This window comes from Lepidochelys kempii, chromosome 3 (assembly GCF_965140265.1).
Source record: "Lepidochelys kempii isolate rLepKem1 chromosome 3, rLepKem1.hap2, whole genome shotgun sequence".
Lineage (NCBI taxonomy): Eukaryota > Metazoa > Chordata > Testudines > Cheloniidae > Lepidochelys > Lepidochelys kempii.
Window position 1 is genome coordinate 84,959,718 of NC_133258.1, and position 17,880 is coordinate 84,977,597.

At 40.9% G+C, this 17,880-nt stretch overlaps 2 protein-coding genes across 2 annotated transcripts in view; both read right to left on the reverse strand.

Annotated features, from left to right (window-relative positions):
- CDK19 (cyclin dependent kinase 19) overlaps positions 1 to 17,880 on the reverse strand; it is a 220,455-nt gene that overhangs the window by 152,688 nt on the left and 49,887 nt on the right. The window contains 1 exon segment of the mRNA XM_073337045.1: positions 17,608 to 17,683. Within this exon segment, the coding sequence (XP_073193146.1) occupies positions 17,608 to 17,683 (76 nt within the window).
- Positions 7,988 to 12,919, reverse strand: LOC140908930 (uncharacterized). The gene is made up of 2 exons (XM_073337046.1): positions 9,362 to 12,919; positions 7,988 to 8,925 (listed from the first exon to the last, which is right to left on the reverse strand). Exons 1-2 carry the CDS (start codon positions 9,876 to 9,878, stop codon positions 8,444 to 8,446), a joined length of 999 nt encoding a protein of 332 aa, XP_073193147.1. The 5' UTR covers positions 9,879 to 12,919; the 3' UTR covers positions 7,988 to 8,443.

Here is a 17,880-nt window from a genome sequence, read left to right on the forward strand (position 1 = left end):
TGTTTATCTGGGGTCGAAGTAGATGATACAGGGACTACAGCCTCATCCACGGATGATTATAATAGTGAGCCAGGGCAGGATGGTCCTCTGCTTTGTGATTCCTCATCAGAGCCAGGAACAGTCTGCTCAGCTGGCAGAAGAGCAGACCAAGCTGTCTATAAAGTTCTCTTGTGAGGTAGAGAAAAGGCTCTAGCTCTGGATTGGGAGGTAGACAATGGTGTTCTAGCACAATGCGTTCCCCACAGAGCCTGATAAGCATAAAGGGCAGGTGGCAATGGGGAGGACCTGGAAGTTGTATCCCTCGTTGAGCTACATCTAGGATAATAAACTCACCCTTTGACTCCCACTTTGACGTATGCTGGCCTGAATACCTAGACCCAAAGGAACAAGCTGGTGAAAGCTCCATAAAGCCCTCAGAGCTTGAGGAGGAGAACGAACAGTCTCCTGAGGAAGAGGACCTGTGCCAGCAGGCATGCCAGGAGCACCTGGCTGGTAGTGCTGATGTACTCTACCACTGCCAGAACAGCGGAGGAAGAGGCACCTCTACAGTACTCGTCCTGGGAAGTCCAGTAGCAAAAACCTGTATAGGATTTTGGTCCCAAATACACTGGTGTCAAAAAATAGACAAGTAGATTGTGTTTGTACAGGAGGCCTCAGTGACATGAGGTCAGTAATGATCAATGTATGTGGTATTGATGTAGCTGGTCATGAGGCACGGTGACCAGCGCCTGACTCTTTTTGGGCCTTGTACGACCCTTTATCTGAGTTTGATGATGTATGTCTCCACAAGCAAGGGCCTGGTGATTCCCTTCGAGCCCCAGTGCTCTTCCCTTCCCAGGAACTTCAGCTCCACATGTAGAAGAGCCAGCAGGAGAATTTTCAGACCATTATTCAGAAGTTTCTGCCCCAGACATCCCAGAGTCTGAAGATGGGTACACTGACCTCTCCAAAAGGAACATTTTTAAGCAAGCTATCCTAACTCTGTGTTTTCACAGAAAAAGAGATAGCACATCTTTCTCTAATGCGCCCTTCACCCAGACATAGTAAAAACCTGATGTGCCCATCCCTGAGAGGCATTAAAGCCTCACATTGAATTTTTGAAGCCTGGAGATTTGTGTTCAATTATATAACTGATCCTAGTATGGCCTCATGGGCAAAACAAAGATGTTAATTTCCTTTATAAAGGGAAGAAAGAAAATTCTATCAAAAAATCTATGCTCATACCTAATTATTAAGGACTTAACTACTTACAAGTGCTGACAAAGAATAAGCTGCACTAGTGAGTGAAGAAGTTAGGACACCTCAAGTTTTGACTCGACTCAGCTACAGGCAGTGAGAAAGAGTTGAAGGGCAGGTGGAGCTATTGTATCCTTTATGCCCTTTTAGAGACAAAAGGACAGGACAGGCACCAGAAGCAGCCCCAACAAACACTGCTGACCACAACAATCCAACTTGAGTGCACTAGGCAAATGCACAGCAAGACTGGAATATTTTTGTTATATATATACACAAACACACACGGACAAGCACTTTAAGTAGCAGCAGTCATGACCATGTTCAGAGAGGAAGGCAGGATTTAAGGAAGAAGACTAATGTTGCTAATAAGTGTAAGTGACTATAGGGATAAGATTCAACAATGGAAGAGCAGTATTGCTGTTTGGCTGAGTAGATGGCAGAGTTATGCAGCAGAGAATAAACCTATAGTGGATGAAGCAAGTGAGCTCATAGGACTTACAAAAGCCATTCAGCAGGACAAGTACAGAATTGGACAAAGAAAATGCTGGGAACAAGCCAGGACTGTGGGTTGGTGGAATGAACTTTATGGTAGAGAGAGGGCATGGGTGCCAAAAGGTAAAGAGCAGTGCAGAATGGAGGGAATAAACAGAAGAGTCTACTGAAATAAGGAATAGAGCCAGGAAGCACCATGGGAAACTCATATCCCATCTGTGGAATACAAGAAGTAGTCCTGCAGACAACACTAGGCATGCCATTTAAAAACACTTCACAACTTGGAGTTCTACTGGTTGCTTTTTAAGAGACATTTAAATTCCTTACACCAATTCAGTTCTCTGGCACCCATCTTCATTAAGTAACCATGCCATTTATGAGAGTGCCAATTAAATTGATTTTACTAAATATTAAATCCGGATTATAGCGCTATGGATAGGCACTCAAAATGAAACAGATTCAATAGAATACTATCAATTTAGAATATATATTTCATATAGTTCATGTGTGATTAGACAAGGGAAAATATTCCCATATATCAAAAACCCTTTATAAAATAAGTAGAGCTGTCAAGCGATTAAAAAAATTAATTGTGCTTTAAACAATAATAGAATACCATTTATTTAAATATTATTGGATGTTTTCTACATTTTCAAATACATTGATTTCAGTTACAACAAAGAATACAAAGTGTACAGTGCTCACTTTATATTTTTTTATTACAAATATTTGCACCGTAAAAAACAAAAGAAATAGCATTTCTCAATTCACATAATACAAGTATTGTAGTGCAATCTCTTTATCATGGAAGTTGAACTTACAAATGTAGAATTATGTACAAAAAATGACTGCATTCAAAAACAAAACAATGTAAAACTTCAGAGCCTACAAGTCCACTCAGTCCTACTTCCGCCAGTGGCTCAGACAAATAAATTTGGTTACACTTGCAGGAGATAATGCTGCCTGCTTCTTGTTTACAATGTCACCTGAAAGTGAGAACAGGCATTCACATGGCACTGTTCTGGCCGGGGTTGCAAAATGTTTACGTGCCAGATGCACTAAAGATTCATATGTCCCTTCATGCTTTAACCACCATTCCAGAGGACATATATACATGCAGATGATGGGTTCTGCTCAATAACAATTCAAAGCAGAGCGGACCGATGCACGTTCATTTTCATCATCTGAGTCAGATGCCACCAGCAGAAGGTTGATTTTCTTTTTTGGTGGTTCGGATTCTGTAGTTTTCACATCTGAGTGCTGCTCTTTTAAGACTTCTGAAAACATGCTCCTCAACTTGTTCCTCTCAGATTCTGGACGGCACTTCAGATTCTTAAACCTTGGGTCAAGGCTGTAGCTTTTTTAGAAATCTCACACTGGTACCTTCTTTGCATTTTTCTTTGCTGCTTCTGGTGCCTGTCCTGTCCTTTTGTCTCTAAAAGGGCATAAAGGATACAATAGCTCCACCTGCCCTTCAACTCTTTCTCACTGCCTGTAGCTGAGTCGAGTCAAATTTGCAGTGAAAGTATTCATTTTAAGAACGTGTGCTGGGTCATCATCCGAGACTGCTATAACATGAAATATATGGCAGAATGCGGGTAAAACAGAACAGCAGACATACAATTCTCCCCCAAGGAGTTCAGTCAAAATTTAATTAATGCATTATTTTTTAATGAGCATCATCAGCATGGAAGCATGTCCTCTGGAATAGTGGCCAAAGCATGAAGGAGCACATGAATGTTTAGCATATCTGGCACGTAAATACCTTGCAATGCCTGTTCTCACTTTCAGGTGACATTGTAAATAAGAAGCAGGCAGCAGTATTTCCCATAAATGTAAACAAACTTGTTTGTCTAAGCAATTGGTTAAACAGGAAGTAGGACTGAGTGAACTTCTATTTAAAGTTTTATATCATTTTGTTTTTCAGTGCAGTTGTGTAACCCAAAAGAATTACATTTGTAAGTTACACTTACACGATAAAGAGCTTGCACTACAGTATTTGTATGAGATTAATTGAAAAATACTATTTCTTTTATCATTTTTACAGTGCAAATATTTGTAATAAAAAATAATAATATAAAGTGAGCACTGTACACCACTTTGTATTCTTTGTTGTAAATGAAATCAATATATTTGAAAAAGTAGAAAAACATCCAAAATATTTAATAAATTTCATTTGGTATTCTTTTGTTTAACAGTGTGATTAATCATGATTAATTTTGAGTTAATCGTGTGAGTTAATTACTACTAATCAACAGCCCTAAAAATAAGATGATATAATCCCAATTTGATATAAACTTCTCAAACCAAAGTACCATTAAAATTTTAACTGTTTTCTATTTTACCACATTTCCTATGCTTTTCTGGACACTGAGGATCACTAGCTGACATAAACATAGGACTGAAACATTTTATGTTTTAAATGTTGCAAGGTCCTGAACATTCTAACGGACATTTTACCTTCCGTAACATACAAACATAATTCTGTAAAATAAGATACATTTCCCGCTAAAACAACAAAATATATACTACTGACAATTTCTGCCTCCACATTCAGGCCTGATCTAATACCCCTTGAAGTTAATGGAAAAACTAGTCCTCTTCTCTGTTTATTCAGTGTCATTCCAACTTTATTGGCCAAAGTAAATATTTACTACTTTCTACTCCTTTGTGCAGGTACAGCACACCTATGGAAGATAAAGATTGTATTTTATTCATAATGAACAGAACTAATAATCAAGTTCTGATGATAGAGTCTTTATTATTAGTAGCGTGAGTCAGAAAGAACTCATCTTGCAACTAAAATTCCAGACTGATTTTACAGAATAGCAGCTAAAATAAATGTTTTTACTTGTCAAGTGCGTAAATTTGATCTGCAAGCCGTTTAAACAATATGCTACCCTGTGTCAATTTTATGAAGTCACTGTTCAAAGCAGACCTGCACTATAACAAAAAGTACATTTACTTTAAAGGATGTTTAAAACGTTGACAAAAACAAGAACACTCAGAAATAACACTGACATTTCATTAGTTATTAACATGGATCTGCTTGATACACTTCCTTGGATGCAGGCCTGCACATACAATATTGATTAGCTTGCGAGTGGCAGGGGGCAGAAGGAAGGGGAGTTGATGTATAAAAATATCTAATTACATTAGACTTAAAAGTAATATTATTTTGGTCAGCTGCTAAGACACTGAAAAGAGGCAGATCTGTTGAATGAAGAGGTACCATTTTCACATTGTTCTAATAACTTCTGTCTAAAGTAAAAATAGGATAATGAATACCCATAAATTATAACTTCTTTTATGCTTTAAAAAGCTGTTCGGTATTCCCTTATGAAAACTGCATTTAAATTGCACAGTTTATTCAGGATTAAGCAATGTAATTTGAGTAAATCTCATTTTACCCATGGCATGAAGATCAGAAGAGGCTGTCATGTTGCTAAACAAATAACTTTCCTGCTGATGATTCATGTTTTATAAAGCCCATGATATGTAAACTATTCTAGCCAATACATGCCTAACATTAATTTTAAAAAATCCCTTAAATTTGTAATATATAGTTATTTCACTACCTCCAGCTACTGAAATAGGGAGTGGAGTTTCAAAGTTTCCATAAACACAAACATTCTATTTTCACATTCAAAAGGAATTGCTACAGAAATTGCTACTGCAAAAGTGTTTCATTTCAAGGGATACATGGTAGATTTTGAAGTATGTGTGTGTGTGGGGGGGGGGGGGGTTAATGTCTCACTTTATTTAAACTATGGTCTAAAAAAGCAGGTGGAATAGAAGTAGAAAGTTACCTTCCACATCACAGCAAATATTGCAAAGTGCTGTTGAAATCTAAGATCCAGGACAAAAGGGAAGGCTTGGATATGGATTAAAAAAAAAAAAAGGAGGACTTGCGGCACCTTAGAGACTAAAATTTATTTTCCACTGAATGCATCCAATGAAGTGAGCTGTAGCTCACGAAAGCTTATGCTCATACAAATTTGTTAGTCTCTAAGGTGCCACAAGTCCTCCTTTTCTTTTTGCAGATACAGACTAACACGGCTGCTACTCTGAAACCTTGGATATGGATGTAAGTCCTCTGTTTTGGTTAAAGATTACTAATTAATAAACAGTCATGTAAGTTATAAAAGACAGTTTGTAATTGTGTCTTAAACATTAAGGATATGGTACCTACGTAACACTTTATGTCTTAAAAATATTTTAACATTGAATAATTAATCCTCACTCTCATAAGGTAAATTTATTCCACATTTCTAAAATGCAGAAAGAGATCAGGTGACCACGAGTTATTGGTACAGCCTGGAGTAGAACAGCCAGAATTTATTAGTTTCATATTTAATCAAACAGACCACATGGACTCTAAGGGTATGTCTATACTACAAAATTAGGTCGATATTATAGAAGTCGATTTTTAGAAATCGATTTTATACAGTCGATTGCGGATGTCCACACTAAGCGCATTTACTCGGCGGAATGTGTCCTCACCACCATGGCTAGCATCAACTTATGGAGCAGTGCACTGTGGGTAGCTATCCCACAGTTCCCGCCATCTCCGCCACCCACTGGAATTCTGGATTAAGCTCCCAATGCCTGATAGGGCAAAAACATTGTCACGGGTGCTTTTGGGTACATGTCGTTAGTCGCCCCTCCCTCCATGAGAGCAATGGCAGACACTCGTTTTGCGCCTTTTTTCTGCGCAGACACCATACCACAGCAAGCGTGCAGCCCGCTCAGCTCAGCTCACCAACACCATCGCTGTTGTGTCCTGGGTGCTGCTGGCAGCAGACGGTGCAGTAGGTCTGCTAACCATCGTCATCCACCGCTTCCACTGCAACTCTGCTCTCCTGCAGCTCAAGGATCCGTTCTGGTCCTCCTGGGTGCTGCTAACCATCATCATACACCGCTTCTGCTGCAACTCTGCTCCACTGCTATTGTCTCAATAGCGAATTTCTCCATGTTGTCTGTCATAGGCTCCCACATACGTGTGTTCTTCCTCAGGAAATGTGTGCGGTGCTAACCGTCGTCCTCCATCGCTTCCAGTGAAACTCTGCTCTCATAAATCCACCTTGCAGGTCCTCTCGTCATTCTCTATAAAAATCTATTCTCGTGGCATCCGTCTTTAGCCACCGCTTCCGCTGCAACTCTGCTCTCCTGCTCATGGCAAGCATGGAGCCCACTCAGATCACTGTGGCAGTTATGAGCATTGTAAACACCTTGCACATTATTCTGCAGTATGTGCAGAACCAGAACCTGCAAAAGCAGGCAAGGAGGCGACAGCAGTGCGGCGATGAGGACATGGACACAGATTTCTCTCAAAGCACAGGCCATGGCAATTTGGACATCCTGGTGGCAATGGGCTCATGCCATGGAATGCTGATTCTGGGCCTGGGAAACAAGCACAGACTGGTGGGACCGTATAGTGTTGCGGGTCTGGGACAATTCCCAGTGGCTGAGAAACTTTTGCACGCGTAAGGGCACTTTCATAGAACTTTGTGACTTGCTTTCCCCTGCCCTGAAGCACGAGAATACCAAGATGAGAGCTGCCCTCACAGTTCACAAGAGAGTGGCGATAGCCCTCTGGAAGCTTGCAACGCTAGACAGCTACCGGTCAGTCGGGAATCAATTTGGAGTGGGTAAATCTACTGTGGGGGCTGCTGTGATCCAAGTAGACAATGCAATGCTGCTGCTATCAAGGATAGTGACAAGGAATGTGCAGGTCATAGTGGATGGCTTTGCTGCAATGGGATTCCCTAACTGTGGTGAGGCGAGAGACAGAATGCATATCCCTATCTTGGGACTGGACCACCAAGGCAGCCAGTACATAGACTACAAGGGGTACTTTTCAATGGTGCTGCAAGCACTGGTGGACCACAAGGGACGTTTCACCGACATCAACGTGGGATGGCCGGGAAAGATACATGACGCTTGCATCTTCAGGAACTCTGGTCTGTTTGAACAGCTGCAGGAAGATACTTACTTCCCAGACCAGAAAATAACTGTTGGGGATGTTGAAATGCCTATAGTTATCCTTGGGGACCCAGCCTATCCCTTAATGCCATGGCTCATGAAGCCATACATAGGCAGCCTGGATAGTAGTCAGGAGCTGTTCAACTACAGGCTGAGCAAGTGCAGAATGGTGGTAGAATGTGCATTTGGACATTTAAAAGCATGCTGGCGCAGTTTACTGGCTCGGTTAGACCTCAGCGAAACCAATATTCCCATTGTTATTGCTGCTTGCTGTGTGCTCCACACTATCTGTGAGAGTAAGGGGGAGAAGTTTATGGTGGGCTGGGAGGTTGAGGCAAATCACCTGGCCACTGATTACATGCAGCCAGACATCAGGGAAATTAGAAGAGCACAGCAGGGCACGCTGCGCATCAGAGAAGCTTTGAAAACCAGTTTCATGACTGGCCAGGCTACAGTGTGACAGTTCTGTTTGTTTCTCCTTGATGAAAACCTGCCCCCTTGGTTCACTCTACTTCCCTATAAGCCAACCGCCCTCCCCCCCTTCGATCACCGCTTGCAGAGGCAATAAAATCATTGTTGTTTCAAAATCATGCATTCTTTATTAATTCATCACACAAATAGGGGGATAACTCCCAAGGTAGCCTGGGAGGGTTGAGGGAGGAGGGAAGCACCGGGTGGGGTGGTGGATGAGGGGAGGAAGGAAGGATAAGGCCACACTGCACTTCAAAACTTATTGAATGCCAGCTTTCTGTTGCTTGGGTAGCCCTCTGGGGTGGAGTGGTTGGGTGCCTGGAGCCTCCCCGGCCTGCATTCTTGGGCGTCTGGGTGAGGAGGCTATGGAACTTGAGGAGAAGGGCAGGCGGTTACACAGAGGCTGCAGCGGCGGTTTGTGCGCCTGCTGCCTTTCCTGCAGCTCCACCAGACGCCGGAGCATATCAGTTTGATCCCCCAGTAGCCTCAGCATTTTATCCTGCCTCCTCTCATTGCGCTGCCACCACCTCTCATCTTGCTCGTCCCTCCTGTCGTCGCATTCATTTTCTGCTTTCCTGGACTTGGACATTGTTTGCCTCCATACATTCTGCGGAGCTCTTTCAGTGCAGGAGGACTGCATGAGCTCAGAGAATATTTCATCGCGAGTGCTTTTTTTTCGCCTTCTTATCTGTGCTAGCCTCTGGGACGGAGATGATAGGGGGAGCGTTGAAACATTTGCAGCTGCGGGAGGAAAAAAAGGGAGAGTAGTATTTAAAAAAGACACATTTTAGAGAACAATGGGTAGACTCTTTCATGGTGAACCAAGCTGTTAACATTACGTAGCACATATGCTTTTGATATAAGGTCACATTTTGCCTCTTATATTGAGGGCCTGCCAGTTTGGTGTGAGAGATCACACACGCAGGGCCGGGCAACAGAATTCGGCTTGCAGGCAGCCATGGTAAGCCACTGTCTTTCGGCTTCTTCAACCTTCATAACATGTGGGAATGGTTTCAAACAGCAGCGCCCTTCTTTCCCATACCAAGCACCCGTTGGGTTGGCCATTTAAAAGAAGGGGCTGTACTGGCCAAGAATGCATCCCCAGTCTTTAGGGCAAATTAATCATTAAACATGCTTGCTTTTAAACCATGTATTATATTTACAAAGGTACACTCACCAGAGGTACCTTCTCTGGCTTCATGGTCCAGGAGCCCACCTTGGGAGGTTTGGGAGGGTATTGGCTCCAAGGTGATAAAACAGTTCCTGGCAGTCGGGGAGAATGGTTTCTCCGCTTGCCTGCTGTGTGCTATCCTCCTCCTCATCTTCCTCATCCCCAAAATCCTCATGCCTGTTGCGTGAGACTCCCTCCCTTGCAGGTGTCCATGGACAGGGGTGGGGTAGTAGTAAGGAAGCTCCCTAGACTTCCATGCATCTAGCTCATCATAGAAGCGGCCGTTTGCCTCTTTGGTTTTTTGGTAGGCTTGCCTGAGCTCCTTAATTTTCACGTGGCACTGCTGCGGGTCCCCGTTGTAGCCTCTGTCCATCATGCCCCTGGAGATTTTGGCAAATATATTGGCATTTTGTCTTTTGGAATGGAGTTCTGATAGCACGGATTCATCTCCCCATACAGTGATCAGATCCAGTACGTCCCGTTCGGTCCATGCTGGAGTTCTTTTGCGATTCTGGGACTGCATGGTCACCTGTGCTGATGAGCTCGCCACGCTGGCCAAACAGGAAATGAAATTCAAAAGTTCCAGGGGCTTTTCCTGCGTACCTGGCTAGTGCATCTGAATTGAAAGTGCTGTCCAGAGTGGTCACAATGGAGCACTCTGGGATAGCTCCCGAAGGCCAATACCATCAAATTACATCCACACTACCCCAAATTCAACCTGGGGATGTCGATTTCAGCTAATCCCCTCATCGGGGAGGAGTACAGAAATCGATTTTAAGAGCCCTTTAGGTCGACAAAAATGGCTTCATCATGTGGACGAGTGCAGGGTTAAATCGATCTAACACTGCTAAATTCGACCTAAACTTGTAGTGTAGACCAGGACTAAGACATTGCTTATCCTCAGAACCATTTTGTCTCTCTGGCATATTATAACACATCTTGTGCCTCCACTCCAAGTGATGTACATGAATGCTACAGTCTGCTTGGATTAGCATTCAGTAAAGCTAAATTAATGTTATAATCCAAACAATTTCACTTTGTACCATGTAGATGTCCATATGGACAGAGGTAACTTGAAATGGTTCAACTAGTCCTCCCACTAGCGTCCCACAGTACATGGACAGCCTTTTGAAGACAACCAAAATTTGCTGCTTCTGAGAGCTTTGCCAGGAACCAACTGAAATGGTTTTGAACCCTAGTCTTAATACTGACACAAAGGCAATTCAGAAGACTCATCACTAGTGCAGACATAACAAAATATTTGTGACTAAATTAGAGCAATACAACTAGTTCAAAAAGGAATAGCTCACTTCTCTATCCTGAAAAGACCACTGATCTAAAAACTTAAATTTTATTCAATTTATTTTCCCCTACAAAGAAATTCAGTGAAATTTAGAACTAAATCCACTATATCTAGTTACATTATACAGAGCAAAGAAAAAATAAGCCTTGAACCAAGTTCATGGCATTTATAAAGGCTACAAAATAAGTGTTTTGATTATACAATAGTTCTTAAGATTTGTTGAAGGGGGAACTCTATATCCTAGTAAAGACAGGGAAAAAGTTGGTAAAATACAGGTAGGAGGTACTGAGGAACAATCAAATTTTAAAAAGTCCTATTTAAGTATAACACATGAAGGCAAGCAACCAAATACTGAAAAGTAGCACAAGTGCTTATGTACAAAACACTCAAAGTATGTGTAAATATGCAGTTGTTGTAGCCGTGTTGGTCACAGGATATTAGATAGACAAGGTAAGTGACGTAATATCTTTTACTGGACCAACTTCTGCTGATGAGAGACACAAACTTTCAAGCTTACACAGAGCTCTTCTTCAGCTCTGTGTAATTTACCTGTGCATGAACACTTTTAACACAGCAGTCACTCTATTTCTGACCTATCAGTCCTCATCCTCAAAGGAAACCTGCACAACACATTCAAAAGACAAGCCAAAGAGCTTAAATTCATAACTCTGGTAGACACTGAAAATCATGAACTGAAGACACACACTGGATTTATGGCTTAGTCTCTAAGGTGCCACAAGTCCTCCTTTTCTTTTTATAATAAATTGGTAACCCGCTAATCACCTCTTTTTGTCCTATGACTGCAGAGTGTTAATGGGCCACTCTATCTAGAATGGTCCTTAGAATATATACTAACTACTTATGCTAACCAGTCTGTTCCAACTTGTGTTTAGCTCTGATGCTCAGCATTCCTTTCCCAGACCTGAAGAAGAGCTCTGTGTGGCTAGAAAGCTTGTCTCTCTTACCAACTGAAGGTGATCCAATAAAACAGTATTACCTCACCCACCTTATCTCACCCTGGCTGAACAGCAGAGTAAAAGAGGAAGTTAGAGGCGAAAAAGCATCCTATAAAAATTGGAAGTCAAATTCTTGTAAGGAGCATAAACGCTGGCAAGTCAAGTGTAAAAGTCTAATTAGATAGACCAAAAAAAAAAGAATTTGAAGAGCAATTAGCAAGAGAACCACACAGAATTTTTTTTTTAAGTACATCAGAAGAAGGAACCCTGCCAAACAGTCAGTGGGCCCACTGCAATTCAAGTGCTAAAGGACTCCAGGAAGACAAGGCCATTGCAGAGAAGCTAACTGAATTCTATGCATCAGTCTTCACTGCAGAAGATATGGAGGTGATCCCCAAACCCAAGCCATTCTTTTTAGGTGACAAATCTGAGGAACTGTCCCAGAATGATATGCCAATAGAAGTGGTTTTGGAACAAACTGATAAATTAAACAGTAGTAAATCACCAGAATCTGATGGTACTGTATTCACACAAGAGTTCTGAAGGAATTCAAATAGGAAAGTGCAGAACTACTAACTGTTGTATGTAACATAGCACTTAAATCAGCCTATACACCAGATGATTGGCTAATATAATGCTAATTTTAAGAGCGTTCCAGAGGCGATACTGGCAATTACAGGCCAGTAATCTTAACTTCAGTACAAGGCAAATTGGTTGAAACTACAATAAAGAACAAAATTATGAGACACATAGATTACCATGATATGTTGGGGAAGAATCAAACACGGCTTTTATAAAGGAAAATCATGCCTCACCAATCTATTAGCATTCTCTGAGGGAGTCAACAAGCATGTGCACAACGGTGACCTAGTGGATATAATGTACGGGGACTTTCAGAAAGCCTTTGACAAGGTTCCCTCTTCAATGCTTCTAAAGCAAAGTAAGGAGTCACAGGATAAGAGGGAAGGGTCACTCACAGATCAGTAATTAGTTAAAATTCAGGAAATGAGGGTAGGAATAAATGGTCAGTTTTCACACTGAAGAGAGGTAAACAGAGGGATCCCCCAAGGATTTCTACAGGGACATGAGCTGTTCAACATACTCATAAATTATCTGAAAAATGGGTGAACAGAGAGGTGGCAAAATTTACAGACTGTACAAAATTATTCAGTTAAGTCCAAATCTGACTGTGAAGCATTACAAAGGGATCTCACAAAACTGGGTAACTGGGCGACAAATTGACAGATGAAATTCAGTATTAGTAAGTGCAAAGTAATGCACATTGGAAAAAATAATCCCAACTATACTTACAAAATGATGGGGTCTAAATCAGTTATCACCACTCAGGCAAGATCTTGGAATCATTATGAACAGTTCCCTGCAAAAATCTACTCAATAAGCAGCAGCAGTCTAAAAAAGGTAACAGAATGTTAGGAACCATTAGGAAAGGGACAGATAAAACAGAAAATATTATAATGACACTATATAAACCCATAGTATGCCCACACCTTGAATACTCCATGCAGTTCTGTTCACCTTATCTCAAAAAAAATTCATTATAATTGGAAAAGGTGCAGAGAAGGGCAATGAAAATGATTAGGAGTATGGAACAGCTTCCATGAAGAGAGATTAAAAAGACAGACTGTTCATAGAAAAAAGACTATTAAGAGGGGATATGATAGAGGTTTCTAAAATTATTAACAGTATTGAGAAAGTGAATAGGGAAGTGTTATTTACCCCTTGACATAACACAAGAACTAGAGCAGTGGTTCTCAAACTTTTGTACTGGTGACCCATTTCACATAGCAAGCCTCTGAGTGTGACTCCCCCTTATAAATTAAAAACACTTTTTAATATATTTAACACTATTATAAATGCTGGAGGCAAAGCGGGGTTTGGGTTGGAGGCTGACAGCTCGTGACCCCCATTTAATAACCTCACCACCCCTGAGGGGTTCCGACCCCCAGTTTGAGAACCCCTGCCCTAGAGGTTACCTGCTAAAAATGATAGGCAGCAGGTTTAAAGCAAACATATGGAAGCACTTCTTCGCACAATGCACAGTCTACCAGCAGAACTCATCAACAAGGGATGTTGTAAAGGCCAAAAAAAATATAACTGGGTTCAAGAAAGTATTAGATAATTTAATGGAAAATAGGTCCATCAATGGTTATTAGCCAAGATGGTCAGGAATGCAATCCCATGCTCTGGGTTTCTCGAAACCTCTGACTGCTAGAAGCTAGGACTGGATGGCAGGGGATGGATCACTTGAAATTGCCGTGTTCTGTTCATTTCCTCTGAAGCATCTGGCACTAGCTGCTGTGAGAGACAGGATACTGGACTAGAGGACCATTGGTCTGGCCAAGGATGGCTGTTCTTATGATCGCCAACAGAATCTAAATTACAATATGAATACAACAAGCTTGAATGAACTATGGAGTCCTGCTTCAGCTGATGTTGTCCAAAAGTTGAAAGATGGGATACAATCACCTCCACTAACTCTAGGAATCATTACCTATTTGACACAATCAGTGATATGAGTCCTTTCCTTTCTATGGACAGGGAACATAAATAGAGGTAAAGGAAGAAAGGCAAGGCACAAAAACGATTTGCCAAGTCCTAACAAGGGACTGATAAACTGATCCATAATCTCTCTGGAGAAAGATAGTGGTCTTTGCATTTCTCCTAGACAGAAAAAGGCAGCCTCTAGATCACAAAGCTAATCTGATATCCTCCCATCTTGTGCAATGTCTTCTGTATATAATGGTTCTGAACCTGTGGACAGCTGAATTACCTCTTAATACAGTGATAAATTCCTGGAACCTCAAGTTTAGCTCAGGTATAATATGGTCAAACAGAAAAAAGATGGGTTGTCAGCTATCCTGAACACTCAGCCAATCAGGTTGTTTGCACCACATGTGCCTTTCCTATATGCAACCTCATTGAATGGAGCCACATATGAAGATGAGCCCCAAATATTTGGAGACTAGCATCCATCCTGATCATTCCTCTGAAATTTGTATTATGGATGCCAAAAGAACTATCCACACAGTAGTCTTAATATGGCCTCATACATCTGAATCCTTTAGACTCACCTATTTAATGTTGAGCTTTTCAAGAGAAATGTGTAGTCTTCCCACTTGCAATACAAATATCGGAAAGGAAGTTAATGAGCTCTTATACTATAACCTGGGTTTAAATTTGAGGACTAATTTCCTTTTCTTACATAGACACTCACTCCCTCTGAATTCACTCTCTCCATTGCCACCTATAGAGACGTCTCTACCAGTCCAATCTCTCTTCTGTAGGACTTCATAGGTTTGTATAAGCAAACCCTGTACTGCAGGTTTTGAAGTACATTTTTGGCTGAATTTGTGAGGTCATACATTCAATTTGATGGAATCTTTGTCTGTCACACAGTAGCTTTTGAACACTTTGTCCAATCAATTCCAAAATTTCAGGGAATATTCACATCAGTAGTCTATCGATTTGGAGGATAATAATATTGAAAAAGGGAAAACAAGACACACTCTCAGCCACAGTCACCTGTTGATGGCAACCCATTAATACCTTCCCTCAGAACAATATCCCCTTCACCCTCCCAATAGAATTTAACATGTTCACACCCTGATCTCTGAATGATCAAAAGAGAAATAATTGCTCTCCCTGCTTGGAGCTGTGGGGTGGATGCACAGCCCCCTTGGGCAGTCAGAGGAAGAGGACAGAGAAGGAGACTACTTTCATTCCTTCCTCATATCTTGCCTCCTGGAAGCCTGCTCCAGTTGGGCAAGGGAAGGCATCAGACACCCACACCACCATTCAATAAGAAAGGAAGAGAAGGATAGGTATCCTTTGGAGGGATGTGGGAAGAGAGACACAGACCCCTAGTATGATGGGGCAAATGGTGGACAGGTAAGACAATCCCTAGTATGGTGGGGAGAATGGGCAACCCTGGTGGGTGGGGGATGGGTTAGGAAGGGGGAAGAGAGCCCCTGGTTTGGTGGGGAGAATGGGCCACCCTGCTGTAGTGGGAGGAGGGAATCAGGAGGCACACAAGAAACCTGTAAGGGGAGACTGGGGAGTTAGAGAGAGTCCCTGAAACAGAGAGGCTTGGGAGAGTGTCACATAAGGAGCTTGTGGGGTGGAATGCATGAATACAAGGAGCCCCTGGTGTGTGCACTGAGCTTGACCCACAGAAGTTATGAAGTGTGCCCCACAGTCCCCCCTTTAGTCTATCTTATTTGATAAAAGGAAGAGTACTTTTTTCTGTTTCAGCTACCTCATCCATCATCTTCCCTAAGGTTACTCAGTGTTTGCCAACCTTGAATTTTACTGAGGCCAGCAGTAGTTTGCCATGCCATCTCAGCCACAGGAGTTTTACTATGGAATTTGTGAGAAATGTTCTGGAGATGAATAAGTCATCTGCTGAGGCAGCCAAAATAAAAAAAGCAAAAGCCACACTTTTTTACTGTAGAATTAAAATCCTTATGTAATAGTTGTGTCGTTTTTCTAGGTTGTCTTGAGCTCTTGAACCAAGTTAGACCATTTCAAAAAAAGAAAAAGCAAGACTATGATGCTGACATATCTCCATATCAGCATACAGAAGTTATTAAATAGACACTAGTATGGCCATATGGCCTCATAGAGAAGGAAAAGTTACACATGTGAGAACTGAACCCTCCCCCACAAAATATTAACACAATTTAAAACTAACAGAGTAGAAATGCAGAGATGATAAAAGTCTCACTGTTGTCAGAAGATTGACTGTATGCTAATTAAACACATTCTAGCACTGATATTAGAAAACAACTGTTATTCCCGCAAAGGCAGAAATTCCAGCAGGCAGGTCATAGGGGTAGATTATTTTAATTGTAATTGGACAGCACTGCAACTACCTATAATCTCCACAGTGAACTACCTTAATTTACTAGTGACAGGCACTTTAAAGAACAGTACTTTTAGCTGCTAAACCTCCTTAGACTACACAAAATTACCATGTATATTATGCTAAACAGAAGTCAGTGGCCTCTTCAATTCCTGACCACCATGAGCTTCTATTGTCACATGATACTGTGTGTGTTTGAACAGCTTATTTTTGTGTTAGCATGCTAGAGTATAAAAAGCCAGAGGCATACATCTTATATTTGTAAGCACTGACCATGATGTCAGCATTCAAATATATTAGATCAAGCAAGTGCATCTCTTTTACAGTGATGCAGCAAGCATTGCATTACAAAATTTTATTCCCCTAACAAGTACTTTAACCCTAATGCACAGTTATTTTCAGTCTCAAAAAACATCTAATGGCCAAACTCTACCTTCAGATACAGACACGCAATTCCTATTATTATTAGGACTCCTACTGACATCACTAGGAGATGCATACACATATCTAAGAGCAGAATTTGTGTTCAAAATTATGTAATTCTTGTACTAATGCTTCTATGTTTCAGAGATCTGCAGCAGATACAATGAAAGAAAGCATTAATGCAAAATGGAAAAGTAGTCTTAAGACAACTTTCTATACGTAGGAGACCGCAGAGTGTAACAAGACTACAGTGCATTTTCAGACATAAAACAAAAGTAGGTTACCATTATGCTGACATACAACACATTAGTGACCTTTTTATAGTTGCAACTAGAGTCTCTTTTGGAACCTTAAATATTTTTTTTTATTTAATTGAAATAGTTTTTAAAACAATACTTTTGTTTTTTAACCCTGGCAAATAAAGTAAGACAGACAAAATTATACTGAAAAAAATGTATATTATATCCTTTCCACAGATCTGACATTTACAAGTTGTTGTTTTTTTAATATATTTACAAAACATTAATTTTAGTGGAAGCCTATATTGGAATAAACCTTCAAATTTACATACGTAAAGTGAAAAATTTATACTTTAAGCCTTTGATTGTGTTGCTTACAGAGTAAGACATATATTATCCATTGCATAACAAGTATAAGAAGATATTTTCTTTTGTTTATGTCCACTTACTGCAATCTCTCTACAGGCCGACATCGATATCCCTGTACCTTCAATTTGCTTCAGTGCATACTCCTTTTCATCTTTTCTGTGCACAAAAAACAAAAAAGAGGAATATTTTATAGATTACATTTATATTCACTTAAACTGATAAATGCAAGTACATTACACTGATTTGTCTTCTTAAACTAGATCAAGATACTAAAACACTAACTTCTTATAACATGAATTACAGCAGAATGAAGATCAAAAGGAATCAAACCATCTTTAACCACTGTCACAATC